This window comes from Abramis brama (assembly GCF_963993115.1).
Source record: "Abramis brama genome assembly, chromosome: 1".
NCBI lineage: Eukaryota > Metazoa > Chordata > Actinopteri > Cypriniformes > Leuciscidae > Abramis > Abramis brama.
In genome coordinates, this window is record NC_139963.1 from 12,040,484 (window position 1) to 12,062,095 (window position 21,612).

The 21,612-nt window shown below is 34.8% G+C and overlaps 1 protein-coding gene across 1 annotated transcript in view; it reads right to left on the bottom strand.

Moving 5' to 3' along the window:
* mgat5b (alpha-1,6-mannosylglycoprotein 6-beta-N-acetylglucosaminyltransferase B) overlaps positions 1-21,612 on the bottom strand; it is a gene marked incomplete at its 5' end in the record, with an annotated part of 135,946 nt that overhangs the window by 58,181 nt on the left and 56,153 nt on the right. Inside the window, 4 exons of the mRNA XM_084111143.1 lie at positions 3,393-3,562; positions 9,742-9,906; positions 13,019-13,186; positions 21,537-21,610. Coding sequence (XP_083967269.1) covers positions 3,393-3,562; positions 9,742-9,906; positions 13,019-13,186; positions 21,537-21,610 — 577 coding nt within the window. The remainder of the gene's footprint in view (positions 1-3,392; positions 3,563-9,741; positions 9,907-13,018; positions 13,187-21,536; positions 21,611-21,612) is intronic.

A 21,612-nucleotide genomic window follows, 5' to 3' on the forward strand; every position in this document is an offset into this window, starting at 1 on the left:
AAATTGCATTTCATCCGACTTCAAAGCAGCACGCTGAAGTCTGACAGAGATTCGGATCAGCAAGAGCAGTGACTCCAGCATCCTCGCATGTTCTGACAAAACAGATTAAAGAAGAATGTCTTCAAGTTCAACAAAAACTGTAACTGAAGGCAATTTTCACACATTTCAGGTTTGACAGTTAGCGAGATTGGCAAAAGCCAAAAGCTGAACTTTAGAAGGTGAAGTGAGGATGGCGTAATCTTTCAAAGGACTGATAGAACTGTCTTTTGCACAGAGACTGGCAGACGCTTGTGTGAAGGCCTTCCGCATGATTCGATTCAAGATGTCTCGATGCATTAAACTGTAGAGCAAACCATCAATTACAACATTACCTCCAGCGTCATGTTTTCAGTCAAGCATTGTAACGTGGCATTCAAACAATTTCGACTTTGACCCCGTCTGCTGCCCTACGAAGCCCAGCCAAAGATTACCAGAAAATGTGCATGTTTTTGCAATGACAAGAACCATTTTAAGCCTTGTGATTGGATTTTATATTTATTTTTAATCTTGGATCCAAAGATCCAATGTATCGTGAAAACAGTACTTCAACTTCATTACTGTACTCAAGTACATTTTTCAAGTATCTGTAGTTTTATTGTGTAAAAGTTTACTTCACTACATTCCAAAGCATAATATCATATTTTTTACTCCGCTACATTCCATAAAAACATGTCGTTCCTTGTTATTTCGACCTGAATATACCGCCACCCTATACTGAGATAGGATAGCGATGTCTTGGACGAATTGATTCTTTCCAGTGAACCTGCTGAATTGGTTCACATACAGTATAACACGGAGCGATTTATTCTCAAATTGGACTGATACAATTGCAACTGCTCTTGACTCAACAAATCACTGATTCAATGAACCGGTGAACAGAACAGGAATATCGTCCAGGCTTGAATGTGCGTGTAACTGATGAGTGCGTGAAAAATGAGTTACTAAAGAATTTTAGTACTGGTTATTGTCATTGAAATCATATTTAGTTCATGACTATCAGTAATTTGTGATGTAAATCTGCTGAAAAATGGGTAAGCTTTTAAGCCCACTTATGCTTAAATGTGTTGGTATAGGAAATATAACGCAAATTAATGTTCATGCATCTTCCCCGCTGCTGTAGCTCTTTCAAATTATATAAACAAGTATGTTTGCATAGTGTTCCTCTTAAAATGTTAACGTATTTTGCACCATGTGACGTATGTGTAACAGTAATGTTTACTTCTGTTTAGTTTCAGTGTGTTTTAGTTTGGTTCTCGCTGTTTCCGTTTGCATGTGCATGTAAATGTATCGAACGCTGACACCCAAACTGAAGTGACCCCCTGACACCCCTAATAATTAAAATAGTCATAATTGTTTTTTTTCTATGGGGACAATGGGGCTTTTTCACATAAAACAGTAGTCCACAGAAAAAAAATAACAATGTATGGTTTGGGGCTATGCTTTCCATGTAAAGTTTCACATCTGTATGTTACATCAAAAAAAAAAAGTACAGCTTTGCCCAGGAGAAGGTCAAACTAGTTGTTGTCCAGCATGAAGCGAGACAGAAACCTGCTGTCACGGTGCTTCAGTTTTTCAGCTAATTTAAATTCACTAGGAGAGACAGTAAAGTTCAATGTTCGACATTACCTTTTTTTTTCCTTCCTGTGATTTATCAAAGCCATCACCAGAACCTTTTTTCCTGTTGTGAGCTCATTTACATGTTTACACGTTTACTGTGAACACTTACTGCTTTCTTGTCAACTATTTGACAAAGCCTGACTGATTACGTGCACACATTCAGGCAGGTGTCACTCCTGGGGTATTGTATAATAGCCTTCTTTTCAGCTCTAATAATCCTAGAGCATCCGAGGCAAGTACAAAATGAAGAGATTTAAAATCTTCCAGACATATTTCCGTTAAACTCGAGCAAACACTGCCAGATTGCTGTGTGTATAATGGAGCTGTCCATAGTGCTGAAATATGCTCTTTAGTATTGAATGCAGGAATTTGAAGGAGCACCTGTTGTTTTTGGCCAGATTGATGCCTTAGGCGAGGCATTTATTTAATTGATTAAAAATACAATTTTTAAAAAAGTAGTATTATGAAACATTGTTGCAACTGAAAACAGTTCTTTTAAATTGTAATAATATTTCACAATATACAGTTTTGAATGTATTTTTGACAAATAAATGCAGCCTTGGTGAGCATAAGAGTAAGAAGTGAGAGAAGTCTCTCAAAAACATCAAAAACATATATATATATTCCAAACCTTTGGTAGTGTACATTGTGAAAAGAAAATTCTAAATGAACTTGTCATTAGTTAATTTTGGAAAGGCTATAAACATAGTTCAGTCATGAAACTCTTCCGAGCATCTGATTGGTTTTCTTAAAGCTGACTGCTTTGGCCAATCGATCTGTTTGTTCTATCTATGTAACGGATTTATTTCCGCCCCGAACCGGCTTAACTCCGTGCAGCGCACCTTGGGAATTTCCCTAGCCCTCCACCTTCCCCAGCACCACCTGCCTAGGGAGTTTTCCCTACTTCCCTTGCGGCAGCTTGCATTCTATTCACTATTCACTCCACACTCATGTGGCAGCAGCAGCAGCGTAGCAGATCTAGTCCACCGAGACTGAGCCTATGTACATTCTGTTCTTGTCAATAAATGCTGTTTAATTCTATACCGAAAATTGTCATGATTGAAATCAGTCTAGTGGTATAGCTTTTGCTATTTATTTTGATGGTCCACTTTAGACATTCTGTTGACTATAAGTAACTTTGCACCAACATGTCAACTAACTCTCATTAGAGTGTTAGTAGACTGTCTGCTTAATATCTGCTAACTCTTTATTGTGATGCTCCTCCAACAGACACTCAACTGACTGTAAGCAACTTTGAAAGTACGCCAACTTTTCCTAAACCCTAAACTTACCCCTAAAAATCTACTAATACTCAAGTGATACTTTAATGAGAGTTAGGCCATGTGACATGTAGGCACAATGTTATGTATATTCAACATACTATCTACAGGGGACCATCAAAATAAAGTGTAATCTTTGTTCTTAGTTTATTTTCTTTTTAATGAACCAAGCAAAAAAGTTGTCTAGATACCTAGTTAATTCCCACAGCGGCAGGACCTGATGGCCAAAGAGTCAGAATGTGATTTTTAGAAAATCGAGCGAATTTAACATACTTTACAAAGAAAAGTTTACAATTGTATCTGAGCAGATCTCAATGTCACCATCAAAACACTGCAACTGAAGTGCATCTGCACAGGTCATCATCAAATAATAAATAGTACCAAGGCGATGGTTGGCTTATGAATATTGATGAGGTAACATGACTGGAGACTGAGCAGCATAATTACACGACTCACCCCTGCAGTTCTTTGACTGAGAGTGAAATCTTGAGGTTGTGTCCCAGCACATGAAGGGTGGTGAGGATGTCTGCCCATTGGACCATCTCTCCAAGTGGCCCACCTTTCAGCACTTTTGGACTGAACACATCACCGGATTCCTCTGTCAGAAAGCCCACATGCACCAGGATCTGAAAGAGGGAAGAGATGCTATTTTCAGAATGAAATATTACTATTTCTGCAGAATAGTATGTCTACTGTGCACATTTTCTGTAAGCAGAGGATACCAGGATAACCTACTAGAATCGCCAAAATAAGCTTTTTATTTTTTATCAGTGGGATAAATGAACTGTTAAAAAAAAGCCAAAAAAAGCTACATATCAAGATTAAGTCAATATGTCTTAAAAAAAAAAAAAAGGGATAAACTTCCATAAAGCTGAAGTCCACAACAGAAATCCACAAATTTAATTTGAGCTCACAATTCAGCTTGCAATTGGGTCAGTTTGGTTTGGTACATACTATTAAGGATACATATCCATGTACTATAAAATATATATATTAAAATAATATTAACCTTTTTACATGAACACAATTCATATTACACAATTCATCCACATTTCATACATAACTATTTCAGAGATGTCATTATACTCGAGATGTGTACCAAACTGTGGTTTCATCTTTGTAATTTGCTTGATTGTTTGTCTGTCATTTTATACTTCTAATATAGGAGATACAAGGTAGACTGAAGGCAGTCGAACACATCAGGGCTTTTAAACTAAGGCATGATCAAAAGATCTTTATGATTTGGATCCAACCTTTATTTCAAGTCTCCATACAAGGTTGAAAGCATTTGCCCTTGACTAAAAAACATCTGAATTCACTTATCAACTAGTAAGTGTAAAGCTAAAATAGCTTGCAAAAGAAACCTACATAAGAGACAATAAAAACATCCACTGCTAAGCCGTTTTCCCAGCATGAGCTATCTTAAATGTTTCTCTATCTTTTAGATACAAAGAAGAAATAAATAGAAATGTCAGACAGACAGACAGACAAAATAAATAAATAAATAAATATATAAACAACTAAATAAAAGATTCCAATAAAGAAGTGTGCAGAAGCCAAGTTTTTGGTAACACTATATAACACGTATCGTGTAATAAAGTACTTACAAATCATTTGTAAACTATTCGTTTATAGTTAATTACTGTAGTTATACATTCTTCTAGACATCTTAATTGTCACTATAATTAGCTCATATGTAAAGAGTTAAATAATGTTTTGTTAACAATTTATTAACAGTAAATGTTATTAACAGTAAAGGTATGTTGGATTTCCATGTTTAATAGGGACTTTCCATAGAAATAATGAATTTTATACTGTGCAAACTGTATATTCTTTCCCTAAATCTACCACTAATCCCTACTCATCTATTTGTGATCTTATGAGTATTTGTATGTAACTCATATTGTCATTTATTTATTTGTTTGTTTGTTTATTTTTAAGTGGTTATGTTTAGCTTTGGCTTAATGTATTTGTAAACATTTTAATTAACTCATAATAATAATGCAATTACTGTCCAAAGTTTGGTTTAAAGCACTCAATTAATGTCATTTTCCCATTTTCCATGACCTAATCTAAAGTGATAGCTATTTAAAGTTAATACGTTGTTAACAAAACATTATCTAACTCTTTACATATGAGCTAATTAACCAATAGCACTTTGTTAATTACAGAGACAATGAATGAAGAAGGCTATTATTATTAATAACAGGCATTAAGTTTAGATCAGATCGTTACTATTTTGTCTGTTTAAATGGGGAAACATCTAAGATAATGTCAGTAAATTACGGAGTGCCGCAAGGATCTGTGTTAGGCCCTCTGCTATTTTCAATATAAATGCTGCCACTTGGTATTATTATAAGAAAACATGGAATTAGTTCCCACTGTTATGCCTATGATACTCAGTTATATATTTCATCATGACCAAATTAAATCTTTAAATTATCCAAGTTGACAGAGTGTGTTAAAGATATAAAATATTTGATGACAAGTACTTTTCTTCAATTAAATTCGGATAAGACTGAGATATTACTTATTGGACCAAAAACCTGTACACAGAATCTCTTTGAATACAATTTGCATTTACAAGGATGTACTGTTACTTCATCCTCTACAGATAAAGACCTGGGAGTTATATTAGACAACAACTTATATACATGTAAAATAAAAAAAATAAAAAAAGCCTTTTTCCTTATTACCTGCCATTGAGATGAATAGATATGTTACCAAACAGCTATTTCCAAAATTGTATACAATGTAGATGCTAACAGATGCTAACAGGTTCATGTGCTGTGTGTAGAAAGACATTAATAGTGTATTTTTAAAAAAAAAATTTAAATGGGAAAACAGTTAATTTAAGGATAATTAGGATGGACGTCTATCTTCTTCTGGATGGTTTATTGAATGAATGTCACTGGATGTACCGCAGATGAGTAATGCAGCTCTCAAATATTTCAAGGTATTTCAGGATGATTTATGAAGCTCTTATCCAAGATTTTTTTTTTTGTCCATTTCAGAAGCATTGTTTGCATGGTGCAAATGTATGAAATCGTTGCATGGCCTCCCTTGCGATGCTGACAGACTGACACCTCTGTAATATATGTGTGTAACATGCATTTCTTAGAATGTTGATATACTACAAATGACACTTTTTTTTAAACAAGAAATGGCCTGATAGTGTTTTAGCTTCACAAACTCTCCTCACATTCTCAAAAGTCTATAATTTTCTACTATTACTTCAGAATATGTATTTGTTTGTGCATCAGATTAAAGACACACATGACCAGTGTATATGTAGGTTGGCTTGCCATTTTTGGTTATTGTTTTGCGTGGCCAGTCTGCTTCGGGTGAGCTTTTTTTTATTCCACTTCTCCGTCTATTTTTTTATTCATTTTATCTGGCAATGCTTCAGAGCATCTTCACTCACCACCATATTCCTTATGCTGTGTCTGCAGTGAGAGAACTGCGGTCAATACACCGCTCAAAACCCGAGCATCGAGAAGCATTGTGCGGAGTCCGAGATGGTCAGGCGGAGTTCTCTTGCTGCAGTGTGAACACGCACCGTAGAAAAACACTGAAATATTTTGAATTATGATCAGTAAACCAGGCCACTTCATTATGATTTTTTCACCATCAGTAACAAATGTCACCTGTTCTCATTTTAAACATATTTTTTATAATAAACAAGAAAGACTAAATTTAATCTCAAGGGTCAAGAGTCCAACTAAAGCAAACACTGATCTCCATAATGGTGGCTTCAAACAAAACATTTTTAATAAAACATCAACATCTAAACCTCTGATTATTCTCAATAACAACTGCTGTAGACGTATGACAGAAATAAAGTTTGTAAGAAATGAAGATGTCAATGCTGTTTATGGAGTTATTTAATCCTCCTCTGCTAATATCTTGAAATATTTAATGTTTTATTGTATCTTCAGTTGATTTAATCTAAGGTGGATGGAAGTCAGTTGTAGTTCTTGTGTTTCTCTTTTTTCTTTTCTTGTTGTTTCTCTTTCCTTCAGTGATTCTGCTTGTTAACAGCAGGTGTTCATCAGTAATGCTCAATCATCACTAACTTAATCACTTAATTGATCACTTAAAAAACTGAAATGTATATCTTCTTTTAGTAAACTCAAATTAAATAAGTTCAGAGTACTATAAATATTGGCTTCTAAACTTAAATTAATGAATTAATTGGTTTGGTAATTGGTTTCCTCAAACGTAATGAGCTTGTTTGACTTGTGTGCTGTTGTGAGCTCGCAAATAATTACAATCACTCATTAAAAGTTTGTATCACTGGTATTATATCAGTGGTTTTACTCAATATATTGAAGTTCACACTTTATAAAGTATTTGAATGCAGTGTTAAGTTTAATTGTATTTTAAGAAATATCCTTGTTTTAGCGTACTAAATAAGTTATGAGAATAAGTAGCCTACTCATAACTATTGTTGTTTTAACTTCAATAAAGTTTTTTTTTTAAACTTAATTGAATTGAGGTAATCGGTGGTTCATCAAATGAAATGAGTTAGCTTAAGTTGAGTTTTACAGTAGCCACATGCTAAAACATGTTAGCCACATGATTAACCATCCTAGCAATATGTCAAAACAACTTAAATCAAAACAAAGCAAGCTAGCAACTTAAAACAAGGTAACATCCTGTATTGCACCTAAAAAAAAAAAACCATGGTAGCAACCGGTTAAATACATGCTAGCAACAAACTAAAACATGCTGGACACATGTGAGCAACATTATTGCAAAATGCAAAACATGTTAACAGTGTGCTAAATAATGTTAACAACATGGAAACATGGCAAAACATGCTAAATCATGATAGAAACATGCTAAATCATGCTAGAAATGTGTTAAAATATGTTGGCAATGCGTTAAAACATGTTAGAAACACTTTATTTACTTCATATCTTAAATCTTTATCTGACTTCAGACTTTTCAGGCATTTTCAGACAGGGTTTTGTCAAGCCAACATAAAAAAAAAAAAACATTTTTACACATCTAGTTGGAGATTGTGACTTTACAGAACAGCAGATTTGAGTTACCTTTTTGTTGTTGTTGTTCTGAACACTGACACCAAACAATGGAATAAGCTACATTACATGCAATACATTCTCGCACACAGACATTCAATTTCTCTATTTGTTTTCCAGTGAGACCACTCTTAGTGAAAATGAATAGCTGATAAAGTGATAGATGACCATGGAGCAGAGGTCAAGCGCACAATCAATTTGCGTTTTGATGTGCTGCACAGAAACTTCAGCCACTTTATTTTCTCTATCTTTCTGAAATTAAATGTTTTCATCCATAAATTTCATGTATCACTTTTTGACATTAATTAATTGTATTTTAGTATATTCAAGTTGCTTGTGATGTTTCTAACCCCTGACTTCCTAACCAAAATAAACTTTAAATCTCTAATCATAAACTATAAATATATTTTATATCATATATAATGTCATTAACACTAAATTATCCATAACTACAAGCTAACCCAAGACTTGACCTTAACCCTATAAGTATATGTAGTTAAATATTACTCATTACTGTAATTACACTATAACAACATCACCTTATAATAATGTGTAACAAAAAAAAAAAACACGCTCTGTCATAATAAATGGTCCTTTTATTAATATATAATATTTAATTTGGTATATGTATACCAGAAATATTATTGTATTTTATCTAGTTTACAGTTAGGTTATTATTTGGGCTTCCTTAAAAGTACTAAATAGTTTACTAAAAAAAAAAAAAAAAAAAGTTGTTAAGGTACCAAGAACATTAATTAGAATCAATTCTGAGGCAAAATAATTCAATTTCCTATATACATGGTAAACACCGACAGTTGGTAATCCATATCAATTAATAGCAGAAGGCAGATTCAACCAAGACTGTTGAAAAGATGTTAAATGACTCAATAGGGCACATCGAAAGTGCACCAACCAAACGGAAATGGAATGTTAAGAAAGCGAACGTGAAGACAAAATAGACAAAGAGACCATAATTAAAAACTAGCACATGGGAAATGTGTGCAACCAGCCATTGCAATCAGTTTCATAAGCACCTGCAATTATCTTATACTTTTCCCAGTCAAACTCATAAGCAGCATTCTTCATCTACAGTAAACAGCTTTGTCATTGTCACAGTCAAACTCTTTACAGAAAACCATTTCTCTCAGAATTGAGAGTGTGTATCGGGGTTGTATCTCACAGTGAGATTGATTTAATTTAATATACAGTTTTTTTTTCAGGCTTGGCTTCAGGACAGAAAATGAAAATAATCAGTTTGTATCGGCTTATTTGTAACAGATTCTCTTGAAAGGAAATGGTACAAACATTACTGTTTATAATCTTCATAATAAATGTTCCTATTCATGCAAGACTAGTTTTTCCTGAGGAAGGTAGGTAAATGTGTTGTTTTGCAGATGCATTTTCTGATTTTAATACCTTCCAAATCAAATGCAGCAGTGTTTTGAAATTTCCTACTCTTTTTCTCTAACTCTGAGAACTATTCCGTTCAGATAGGAACATCTGTGATTGGTTTATAATTTATTTTTAGCGCATCTCATTTATTTTGACCTTCATCAAACACCTTATCTACAGCTAAACTTGTGGTTTGAAATCCCAATTGCATTCAAATCAATACATGATCCTCTGTTAATAATCAAAACTAAAATGTCACTTCAAAAACAAATCCCATCCGAATAGCGCTAACGAAGTCATTGTTTTACAAGGAAACCTCATTATAGAGCCTTTAATTGAGCTTCTTTAGACAGTGTGTGACAGCTCACCCTCTTCTGCTCTCTGTACTGACCGCGCAGACGCTCCTCGAGTCTTCGTGCAGCTACAGCCCACTGTGCAGACAGTCTGCGCATACGCCTTCTCATGAAGCTTAAGGACTCTTTGCCTGAGCCGACTCGTTCCAACAGTAGAGACAGGTCGGAGCGGAAAAATGCCTATGGAAAGAGAAAAAGTGAGAAAGAACAGGCAAAGAAGTGTACAGATGAAATGTATGTCCATACAAAGGCACTTGTTATTTTATAGACATAAATCAGAAAACAATTATACAGTTGCACTTTAGAAGCACACTTTAGCATACTTTTAAATGGGTACTTATTACTGAAATAATATACTTTAAATTAATGCTTAAGTGACACTCAATGGCATTTTATTTGCAATTAAATGAAAATGTTTTATAGTTTGAATTGACATTAAATGCTGAACTTTAGAGAGTTTATTCGATCCACTCAAGTAGGACTTAAGTACATCTTTATATGCAATTTCATAATTTAAGTGTACTGATGAATGCACTGACAAGCTTTTATGAAAAACTAGAATATACCTTGTCATTTCTATTGAAACTTGTATGCCATGTATTTTTAAATATATTTGTAAGTAAGCTAATATTTAGTACAATTGTATTAACTTTAAATGTACTAAATTACACACTACAGTTACATGTGCTTTAGTATGTTAGTCAAGACATCAAAATAAGTGTACTTTGAGGAACAATAAATGATTAATAAAACATAATTATTTAAATTGTGCTTCACGGTAAAACTTTAAATTTGAAATTACAAAGTGCACTTTTAAAAGTTTACTAAAGAACCCCTGAAATCAAAATTTAAACATTTTAGCTTTTAGTATGAATATGTTAGCCTTAAGGTTATGAATAAGCTGATGTGTTCCAAAACAATGGCAAAATTCACATTTAGGAGATATAAGCATTCAAAACGTACATTCTCTCAAATGTATCACACATTTTTCATCGTATCTTCTGTCCAATCAATTGCTCTCTAGAATCTAAAGCGTCCCACCCCCCATTGCTATAAACACCACCTGGCCAAAGCGACCGTTGACACGTCACGAAGCAATATGTGTTGGAGATGTGTGTTCGGTTGCTCAAACGCTCCAGTATTATTCCGTTTTCCAACTGTACATTGGTTAAGAATGAAATGGCTAGAATGTATTCACACCTCTACTATTGAATCCAACGTATTATCAGCACTCGGTTTCGCTTCCATGTTGCTGTCGAGTACGACTTGCAGTCTGAGAGGTAAACTAAACGCTATTGGCTATTTGAAAAGGGGGAGGGCCATTCAATATGTCCTGCCTTAACTTCCAGTTTCAGTGGAAATTACATCAATGCATCATACAAAGCATTGCATTCCAAAGCACTTCAGTGGGCCTTTAATGAGAAACAGTCATGAAAATGTACTCTCTTTAAGTACACTTAAGTGGCCTGTTATGTCGTGAACATTTTTAGAAAATAAATAATTGAAGAACACTACAAATGCACAAACAATACAATTATGTGCACTTTATTTTACAAGGGTACACAGTGATTTGCAGTTCTTCTCTTGGATATTTACTATACTTACGAAATGACTCAAACAAACTCTGAATATCTTTCAAAGATTTGATGCCACTAACCTGGAAAATCCAGTGATTAGCCATCAAAAGCTCAAAAGCAATCAACCCATTGCTTAAACACAACATAGATTAATGGACGGCGAGTGGTCATGCTGCATGAGGCTGAGGTTAAGCAGGATTTTACAAATGAAAGAACTGTCATTTTAAAATGCCAGATAGTGGCATAAGAGTTCAGGCGTATGCTGGCAAAAGCTGTGTGGAATTTAAAGAGGTAATTATGCTAGACAGGAAAATGCTTCAGTATTTTAAGCTCTAGGGGAAAGAAAACTTGAAAAAAAACAAAAAAAAACAATATCTCATTTCAGTCTTGGCAGGGTTCAGTGATGTTGTGAATAAGTGTCAAACAGCTGGAATTATTTCACTTGAAATGACACCGTGAGAGTATCTACTAACCAGGTGAGATCTGCAGGCTGCACACACAGCAGAAAACCCACTGAGCTTCCTTGCTTTCCACAGCCTACCAAGGCAGAATCCTAACTGAAATTAAACCTAATAAATGACTGATTTGGAGCGCTGCATAGGTAGCAACCTGTGCGTCATACAAACACACGCATGGGGGATGCGGGGGACTCAACACACAATGGAGAAAAGAGCTTCATGGTAACATATTGCTAATCCAACAAAGTGCTACTTCAGCCTCCAAAAAAAAAAAGCATGTCTATTTTACAGTACGTTCACTTAAGTGTACTTACGGTGTACTTCCCCAAGAAAGTACTGGTAATGTAAGGTAACTATAAGGGTTAAGGTTAGGTATAGGGGTAGGTTCAGGGTTTTTACCCAGTTATTGTAATTGCTGTAATAAGAACATAGGATTCACATGGGGGACAGGGCTGTAAAATAAAGTGCTACCCAACATATTATTACAATTTAAAATAACTGTTTTCTATTTGAATACATTTTAAAATGTAATTTATTCCTGTGATTCAGAGCATCATCAAGGTGCGTTCACGCCATGTTGTAATTACCGCAATTACATGATTTCAACTTGTGAAGAGCATTCACGTCCTCGTAGAGCTCGTAATTACGGCTTGTAAGATGGAAATAGTTTGAGAGCTCGACTTGAACCACCTGACCGCTGCAGATTCATTTATCCGTTGATAGTGGTGCCATAGAAACGCATAATTCCCAGTCTGAGAATGCGAACAGCTCCGAATATAATGTCCTCCGGAGTCTACGGTAATTATGACGGCGTGGATACAGCATTACTCCAGTCTTATGCGTCATAATTCTTCAGAAATCATTCAAATTTGTGATGCTCAAGAAACATTTCTGATTATTATCAATGTTGAAAACAGTGCTGCTTCATATTTGTTTGTGGAAACCATGAAACATGTTTACATAAATCTTTACTGTCACTTTTAATAAAGAACTCATTTCTTTAAAAAAAACTCTTTCTGACTTCAAACTTTTGAACAGTAGTGTATTTATGATTGCTATTTCTTTTGCTTCATCCATCTCATTTTTCTGGATTTTTTTTTTTTTCTGGATAAAAGAGACCTGCAATACTGCCTATGTAGGCAACTCATTAGGTTAAAGAAAATAGCCTTAGAAACTTCAGATTAGCCACAATAACCTCTAACCTTCTCTGTGTCAGTGAGCTCAGTATTGTAAATATTGACCGTTTCAGGCACTCACCTGTCTTTTTGGGAGGCTGCTGGTTGTGGGGTGGATGCTTTGATTCCTCCCGGCCAGCGGGGGGCAGAACCACTCGACTTCACTAAGGTAGATGAGGAAAGAGCAGTCGGAGCCATCTACTCCATAAAAGGTGTAGCAAGGGTCTGAGGTCCACCTGGCTCTCATCCACTTGAACATTAAGAGATGAATAACGGTTAACTGTAGGTTGGCATTATTTTGACATTTCACAGTGAGAGGACAGAGGTGTGATGCCCAAACCAAGCATGACGGGACCCATCAAATGATTAGTTTCCATGAATAACTCAGTTTTGTAATTACATTTACATTGTATTTTGCAGACACTTTTATCCAAAGCAACTTAAAGGGCATTCAAATTATATATTTTACCAGTACTGGCATTCTCTGCATGGGGATCTTGGCATTGTTCAGGAACTGGAACTGACAGAGCATTTCAGTTCAGGTCAAAGGGTCTTATTTACATGTTGGGTTCAGTCTTCAACTTAATGCCTCTGCAAACCTTTACAAGAGCACATAAACTGAAATGTGTGCTTTCTTCCCCCCCAAAGGTATACACTTTGCTAGAAAAGATTGATTTGATTTGGCTGCTTTCAGGATTCTTTTGGAATGGGCGTGTTGACAAATATTTAACCTCAAAGAAACTATCATCCATACAACAGCCACTTCACATGGGTGATGGTTTCATACTTCAGACATGAGTGACACATTGAACACAATTCTAACGGCCCTTTCACACCAAATTTAAGGTAAATAAACGTTAAACGAATCAGTGGCAAATTGTCTATCTAGACCAAAAACAGAAGGAATATCCATATGGCTGAATGAAAGGAAAATCCATATTGGTACACAAGATGATGCATGTGTCTTTTAGCTGCTCAGCCGTATGAATATCAGAAGCACGAGATGCAGGAGAAGCAAATTCAACACCCTAATTTAAGCAAAAAAAACAAAAACAAAACAAAACAGACATAACGTAACAAAAGTAAGTTGCGTTTTTGCATGATGGAATTTAAAATGTAAAATCACCTAAAATTGAAAATTTGGTCATTAATTACTCACCCTCATATCGTTCCAAACCCGTAAGGCCTCGTTAAAGTAAAGACAACGTTAAAATAGTCCATGTGACTACAGTGGTTAATGTCATGAAGCAACGAGAATACTTTTTGTGCGCAAAATATAATAACAAAAACAACAACTTTATACAACAATCTCTTCTTGCGTAGTAAACACAGTGCAGCGCTTCCATGTTTTACGTCAGAAGGCTGGCTCATTATTGGCCAGCTCCAGTGTCAGCATCACACGCATGTGTCATGTGCTCACGTGACCAGCGTCGGCCAATAATAAGTCAGCGTTCTGCTGTAGAACCCGGAAGTTCTGCACTGTGTTTACTACGTCAACAGCGTAGGAGTCGAACACAGACTCCTTCTCGAAACTGTTGAATAAAGTCGTTATTTTTGTTTTGCGCACAAAAAGTATTATGAACTAATTTAGTTCACATGTTTCACATGGACTATTTTAACGATGTCTTTACTACACTGTATTAATACACTTTATTGATTGTTGTAACTATCATAGTCTGTAACTGTTTATGATGTGATGCTAATTTTATACTAATGAGCTTAATTGTTTACAGATGGAACTTTGTTAGTTAGTCATGTGTTTATCTTAAAAGAGATGAATTTGAACATTTGTATACTCCTGATGAAGGTCGTGTGACCGAAACGTTGTGTGAATAAATATTACTTCTTTGCAAGTTACGATAGTGTGCGGGAATTGCTTGTCTATTGAAACGATCCACCTGGTCTTATTATCCTACGCACCTATTACCTGCAGGTGTGCGATGGAGCTTGTTTACTACACTGTAAAAAATGTTCGTAATTTTAATAGTAAAAAACAGTAAAAAAGCAACGAAAAAAAAATGTTAATTCCTTAACGGTATGTACCCTTACTATATACAGTGAAAAACTGTAATAGCTCTCACGGGACATTTCATGTAATTTTACATGAATATACTGTTAAATGTACGGATTTTGGAAGTACACTGTAAAAAAAAAAAAACTTACCGTTGCATTTACCGTGCCTTACCGTAAAAAATACGGTAGCAAATGTTTACTAATTTTACAAAGTTTTACATCATCGAACTAAAAATAAATGTTAATTCCTTAACGTTATGTACCCTTACTATATACAGTGAAAAACTGTAATAGCTCTCACGGGACATTTCATGTAATTTTACATTAATATACTGTTAAATGTACGGATTTTGGAAGTACACTGTAAAAAAAAAAAACTTACCGTTGCATTTACCGTACCTTACCGTAAAAAATACGGTAGCAAATGTTTACTAATTTTACAAAGTTTTACATCATCGAACTAAAAATTACAGTGAAAAACTGGCAGCTGGTTGCCAGTACTTTACCGTAAAAAATACGGTATAAATATTTATGTTTTACGGCATTGAACTAAAGTTTACGGTAAAAAACTGGCAGCTGGTTGCAGGCGATTTACCGTAAAAAATATGGTAGTAATATTTTAGGTTTTACAGCAGTGATCTAAATATTACGGAAAAAACTGGCAGCTGTGGTTGCCAGTACTTTACCGTAAAAAATACGGTAGAATTTTTTTTGCTTTTACGGCACTGAACTAAAGTTTACGGTAAAAAACTAGCAGCTTGCAAGTGCTTTACCGTAAAAAATACGGTAGTAATATTTTAGGTTTTATGGCATTGAACATTGAACTGAACTTTTATATAAAAAATAAAAACCTGCCAGCTGTGGTTTCCTGTAATCTAATTATTGAGAATTACCAGAGGTTCAGACGTTGATGTTTTATTGAAAATAATAAAGTTTGAATTTACCATTATGGAGATGAGTGTTTGCTTTAGTTGGGCTCTTGACCCTTGACTTTTTAACTTTAGATTTACTCTGACTGCTTTAACTGTGTGGTAACAGTTACACAAACAATAACACAAACGTTATGGCATGAAAATCAGAGAGAAAATGTGACCAGGTGATGATGGCAGGTTAATGATGACATAATCGTCATATTGTGGCCTGATTCACTGATCTCATAAAGAGTCTTATCTCTCACTTTATGAGCAAAGTGATAATATTAATTATAATATTAAAAATAAATATTTAATATTATTGAGTATAATATCTCTGTAAGCCAGCAGCGAGCAACAGATAATCTGAAGAACTTTAAAAATACATGGTGTAGAAAAAAGGTTTTGAACTACTGCTCAATTTAAACTAACACAGACATCAAGATTCAGCGTATGAATCTCAACAACGGTGACAATCAACACAATAATCAGATAAAACTCTGAACATCACAAAACAAGCTACTAAAAAGCTGCAACAAAAACAACATCAAAAATAAAAGCAGATGCAATGCATGCTGGGAGATACTGATGAGTTTTGATTGGAGGCTCCATCAAGTGCACTGCACTTTTATCATCACCATTGTTGAGATTCATACGCTGACTCTTGATGTCTGTGTGTGTCTGAAAGATACAGCAGTTCAAACCTTTATTGTACACAATGTTTTAAAAATTCTTCTGATTATCACAGCAATGATGGATCACATGCTGTAGAATCATAGGGCTACTACAATCAATAATGTAAAATTAATAACACATATAATCAAAGATAAGACTCTATAAGAGCCCAGTGAATCAAACATGGTGATTGCCATCACTGATACACAACCAACATCACATGATTCATTTTCTCTCTGATTTCCTAGCCATAATCAGCATGTCTTATAAACACAGAGTTACAGCAGGCAGAGAAAAACTAATGTCAGAAAGTCAAGGGTCAAGAGCCCAACTAAAGCAGTCACTGATCTCCATCATGGTGACTTCAAATGAAACAATAAATCATCAACATCTAAACCTCTGTTAATTCTCAAACAGAACTGTAGACGTCTGACAGAAATAAAGTCAGTCTGGTTAGTAATAAGTGAAGCTGGTAATGCTGTTTGTGGAGTTTAATCCTCCTCTGCTGAGCTCTTCACAGATTTAATGTTTTTTATCTTCAGTTGATTTCATCTAAGGCTGTGGCTGAAGTCAGTTGTAGTTCTTGTGTTTCTGCTCGTCTCTTTTTTCTGTTCCTGTTGTTTCTCTAAATGGACATTCCCAGAATTCCCTGTGTGACACTTCACATTTGATGCTATTTCATTTAAATAATTATGTTTCTTCTTGGTTTTTGTTATCAGTTTTATACATTTGGGGTTTATATTACATCATATATTGTTTAATGAATGTTTATGGCATTATTTGGAGTCATGTGTGTGTCACCATGATGGTGTTTTGTGTTTGTGTGTATGACACTGTGCACCTTCTAAATATTAACATGTCCCTCAGTTTGTGGAAAACTAATGGTATACTTAAATCATCGTGTGCTTTTCTTTTTTACCACTTGTGTTATTATGATGGTTATTAGTATATTACAAAGATATAAAGCAGACTTTAATACTTTAGTGAAATTTAATGATAACATTTATCGGTTTATGTAATATAACGGTTGTCCCGTGAAAACTAAAAGGTTCCTACTGTATTTTTTATGGTAAAGTACTGGGAACCACAGCTGATGTTTTTTTTTACCACACATTTAAATCCTGCTGGAGGTTTTTTTTTTGTTTGTTTGTTTTTTTCAAAGTAAGGTTGCTCCCATATTTTTTACGGTAAAATACTGGCAACCAAGCTGACGTTTTTTACCGTAAATTTCACAGTTTTTTTTTTACATTGTGTTTTTTTGCCCGTAAATTTAAATCCCGTAAAACATAAAAGGTTGCTACCTTATTTTTTACGGTAAAATACTGGCAACCACAGCTGCTGGTTTTTTACCGTAAATTTCACAGTTTTTTTTTAACAGTGTACCTTTCTAGGCCTTGAAAGTTGCAGTGACGTTGCTGCAAATGGCTGTACCTCTCGGTTTTTGATGAAATACCTCTCGGATTTCATCAAAAATATCTTCATTTGTGTTCTGAAGATGAATAAAGGTCTTACAGGTTTGGAACGACATGAGGGTAAATAAGTAATGACAGAATTTTCATTTTTGGATGAACTAACACTTTAAATCTTTCCCTGCAACCGTTTGTTTTCTAAAAGTTGCCAGCATTTTTGGTAGTTTTCACAAAAGTTTCATGACCCCAGAATATTTTGTTGTATGGATATCTGAACAGGCAATATATCTAACGAAAGAACAGAGTCTCTGATTTAAAAAAAAATATATTAATAATTATTCTAGCTTTATGTGGGTAAATTTCTTTTAAAATCAACATTTTGAACAAAAAGCTATGAAATTCATGTTGTTGTTTTTTGTTTTTTTGGGGAAAAAACAAAAAACATAAATAAGCAATGCTTTTATCACTTGTTTCTGCTTCTTTTTTGCCTGTTGATTCTGTTCTCTTTCAACAGATGTGTAATAGTGCCACCTACCATATAGCAATGAAAGCAAGGAAAGCCGGAAAATTCCGTCAATGGCAGGAAAAGAGTTAATAATTGAAGGTCAGCAGCAAAAACATTAGTAAATTAAGTAATATTAAGTCCATAAACTCTATTTGATGTATTATTTAATTATCGCAGATTTCATAAAGTTCATAAATTTGGGATCAGTAAGATTTTCGGTAACTACCTAACTTTGCAACTACGTCAAATAACTCTCAGTAGAGTATTAGTAGACTGTATGCTTAATATCTGCTAATATTTTATTTTGATGCTCCCAACAGACATTCTACTGACTATAAGTAACTTTGCAATTACATGTCAACTTATTCTACTAACCCGAACAGTCTATTAATACTCTTATGAGAGTTTTTTGGCATGTAGCAGCAAAGCTACTTACATAGAGAGTCTAAAGTGGATTATCGAAATAATGTTTTGAATTGTAATAATATTTTACAATATCACAAATTTGACTTTATTTTTGGTAAAACAGCTGCAGCCCTGGTGAACAGACTTCTTAAAAAATATAATTTAAGTCATAGTTATAGGGCAAGCACATAATTAGGCTCATTATAGTGTGTGCTTTATTCACAAAATGCCATGCTCCATGTGAGATATGTCAGATCTGCTGTGCTCTCCACAATACAGCACTGCGGTCCTGAGATCTGAACCACACTGTGCAAACTGCGTTCAGCACAGATTTTGTGGGTGTGTTTGTTGCCGTTGCCTGATCTGCATAATTAATTTAGTGGATCGGGGGCTAAAGCAGCGCAGACAGAACATGCAAATAAACAGCTTTCAGCGGGAGCAATTCATTCTTAGTAAATTCCCCCATGTGCATTACCTACAATACAAATCATTAAAGCCATCATAATTATTTTAACATGTTTGACAGCCCTATATTTCATAAAAATCTATTTATTGAAAAGTGGAAAAGATGCAAATGTGATATATGTGGTGAAAGTTGATGCAGGTAGGTGTAAATATGTGCAAGAAGCGGGGAAATATTTATGAGGATGAACCATGTGTCGTGCAGGGCAAAAGTGTAAATTCGTGCTGAATATGTTATGTAGACACATTGCTTATCAGAGGTTACGCATCTGTTTCATGGAAACTAAAGAGTTCATGAATTTTATAAGTAATGTTCAGGCTTATACGAACACGACAGCAGCTGCATGTGCTTTTGGCTTCAATGCTGGTTTCAGTGCATTAGTGCCAACAAATGCTCTCATATGGGATGTTCACCACAAACAATGTGCATTGTTTCTTTCAATATCTTTTTTTTTTTTTTTTGTACTGAATATTTGCATTGGTGTGAAAGGACAGATAAACTCATCTGGTCACATGGCACATTTGGCTGATGTATCCAGTATTCACAATATATCTGTTATTATTCTACTAGCAATATAAAATTAACCCTCTGTTGCTCTTCACGTGGCGGTCAAAAATGACAGAATATTTTATTTATTTTTTGTCAATGAAATGAACGTACTATATTTTAGTTTGATAATGTTTTTTTATTTAATATTTTGTATTTTTAGGGGATTTTTTTTATACTAAATTATATTTATGCTGTATTTATAATCCATTTCACTTTTTTAGCATAGACAGCTTAAACTGTCGTAAATCTTGAATGCTTTAGAGCACAGACTTAAGTTTGATCTCTTTCAAAGACGACTCTTGATAGATTATTGCTGAGGTGAAAAAAGTTTTAAAAAGTTAACTTACAGAAATGTACGTGCATTGTTATAAAAAATGCTCAAACATACAATTTAAATTTTTATATGAAATATATATTTTCAAAATCACGTTTTACTCTAAAACTGCAGGAAAATCAAAGCCATAAATCTAAACAAGTTGTGTTCCAAATTTGAGCCTGATATCTAAAAAAAAATAGCTTTCAGTAAGATTTTGTTTGGCTGCAGTACCAAACGCTTCCACTAGATACAATTTGTCTCTCATTAATTTTCAATGCGATCATTTGTGATCGCGAGGAGTACAAGTGTGACTATTTTTCTACAGGACCATTTAACCTTTTCAAATCATTTTTTTTTTTGTGTGTGTGTGTGTTCACGTAGCAAGTGCCAAAACCTTTACCAAGTTTTGTACCATTCCAATGAAGTAAAAAAAAAAAAGAAAAGAAAATTGTAAACATTTCAGTCAAAAATGACCAACGAGCACCAAAGGCAAGACAGAGAACATTTCAGTGTTTAATGATTTTTATGTGGTGTTTTAAAGACTGTTACGTGGGAGTGTATTTACTTTGTGTTGTTCATGGGGAAGATGTGTATTCGTGGTCTAGTTTTCCCTGGCGTGTTTTTCCTTCTCTCTCTCGTTACTCTCACTGTAATGACTCACAGGTGGAGCTGCTAACGAGTGACCTGATTGGTGACTGGAGTGATTGGCGCTGTATTTAAGTCTCCTGAACCATGGATCTACAGCTCCCCGCTCTCATGGCTTCCTTGACTGACAGACAGACGACCGTGTTTCTTATGTAGTATTGTGCCCATAGAGATTGTTAAATGATTGATATGAGACATTTGATGTAAACCACTATCTTCTGCTAAGTTATGATTTTGTCCTAATCCTTATCTAAATGGAGCATGGTAGAGAGGTGGGTGCGGGGACTCCAGGGAGCCTGTTAATTGGATCCCTGTTAATTGTTATGAATGGTTTTAATACTCTTTGAGTAGAGATTTGACTTAATTTGTTACAAGACCATGACTTTAGATAAGCTCTCTCCATATATAAAATATTGTAAATGCACTCTAGGTTTCTCGTGGCCAAACACTGAGAGGGAGACGTGTTCATGGTTTCTTTAAAACGAGGACAAACTGCACTAGAATAAACAACATTAGAAGAGAGACATCATCTATAAAACAGCGTCATCAATCAATGAAACAGGTGTGAAAACACTCTCCAAGAAATCAATTTGTTTGGTGCCAAGTGTTTGCTTCCACCAATCTGTTTCCCTCCAAGGCAACCATGGAAGAAAAAAAAGACAGACATAAAGGAGTATGAGAGTTTTTGAAAAAAAATCTGTCAACTCACATCCACTTTACTGGCGCAATCCGGGTACCCAGGATCCTTCGGGACTTCGCACTGGCCCATAACTCCATCTCGGCCT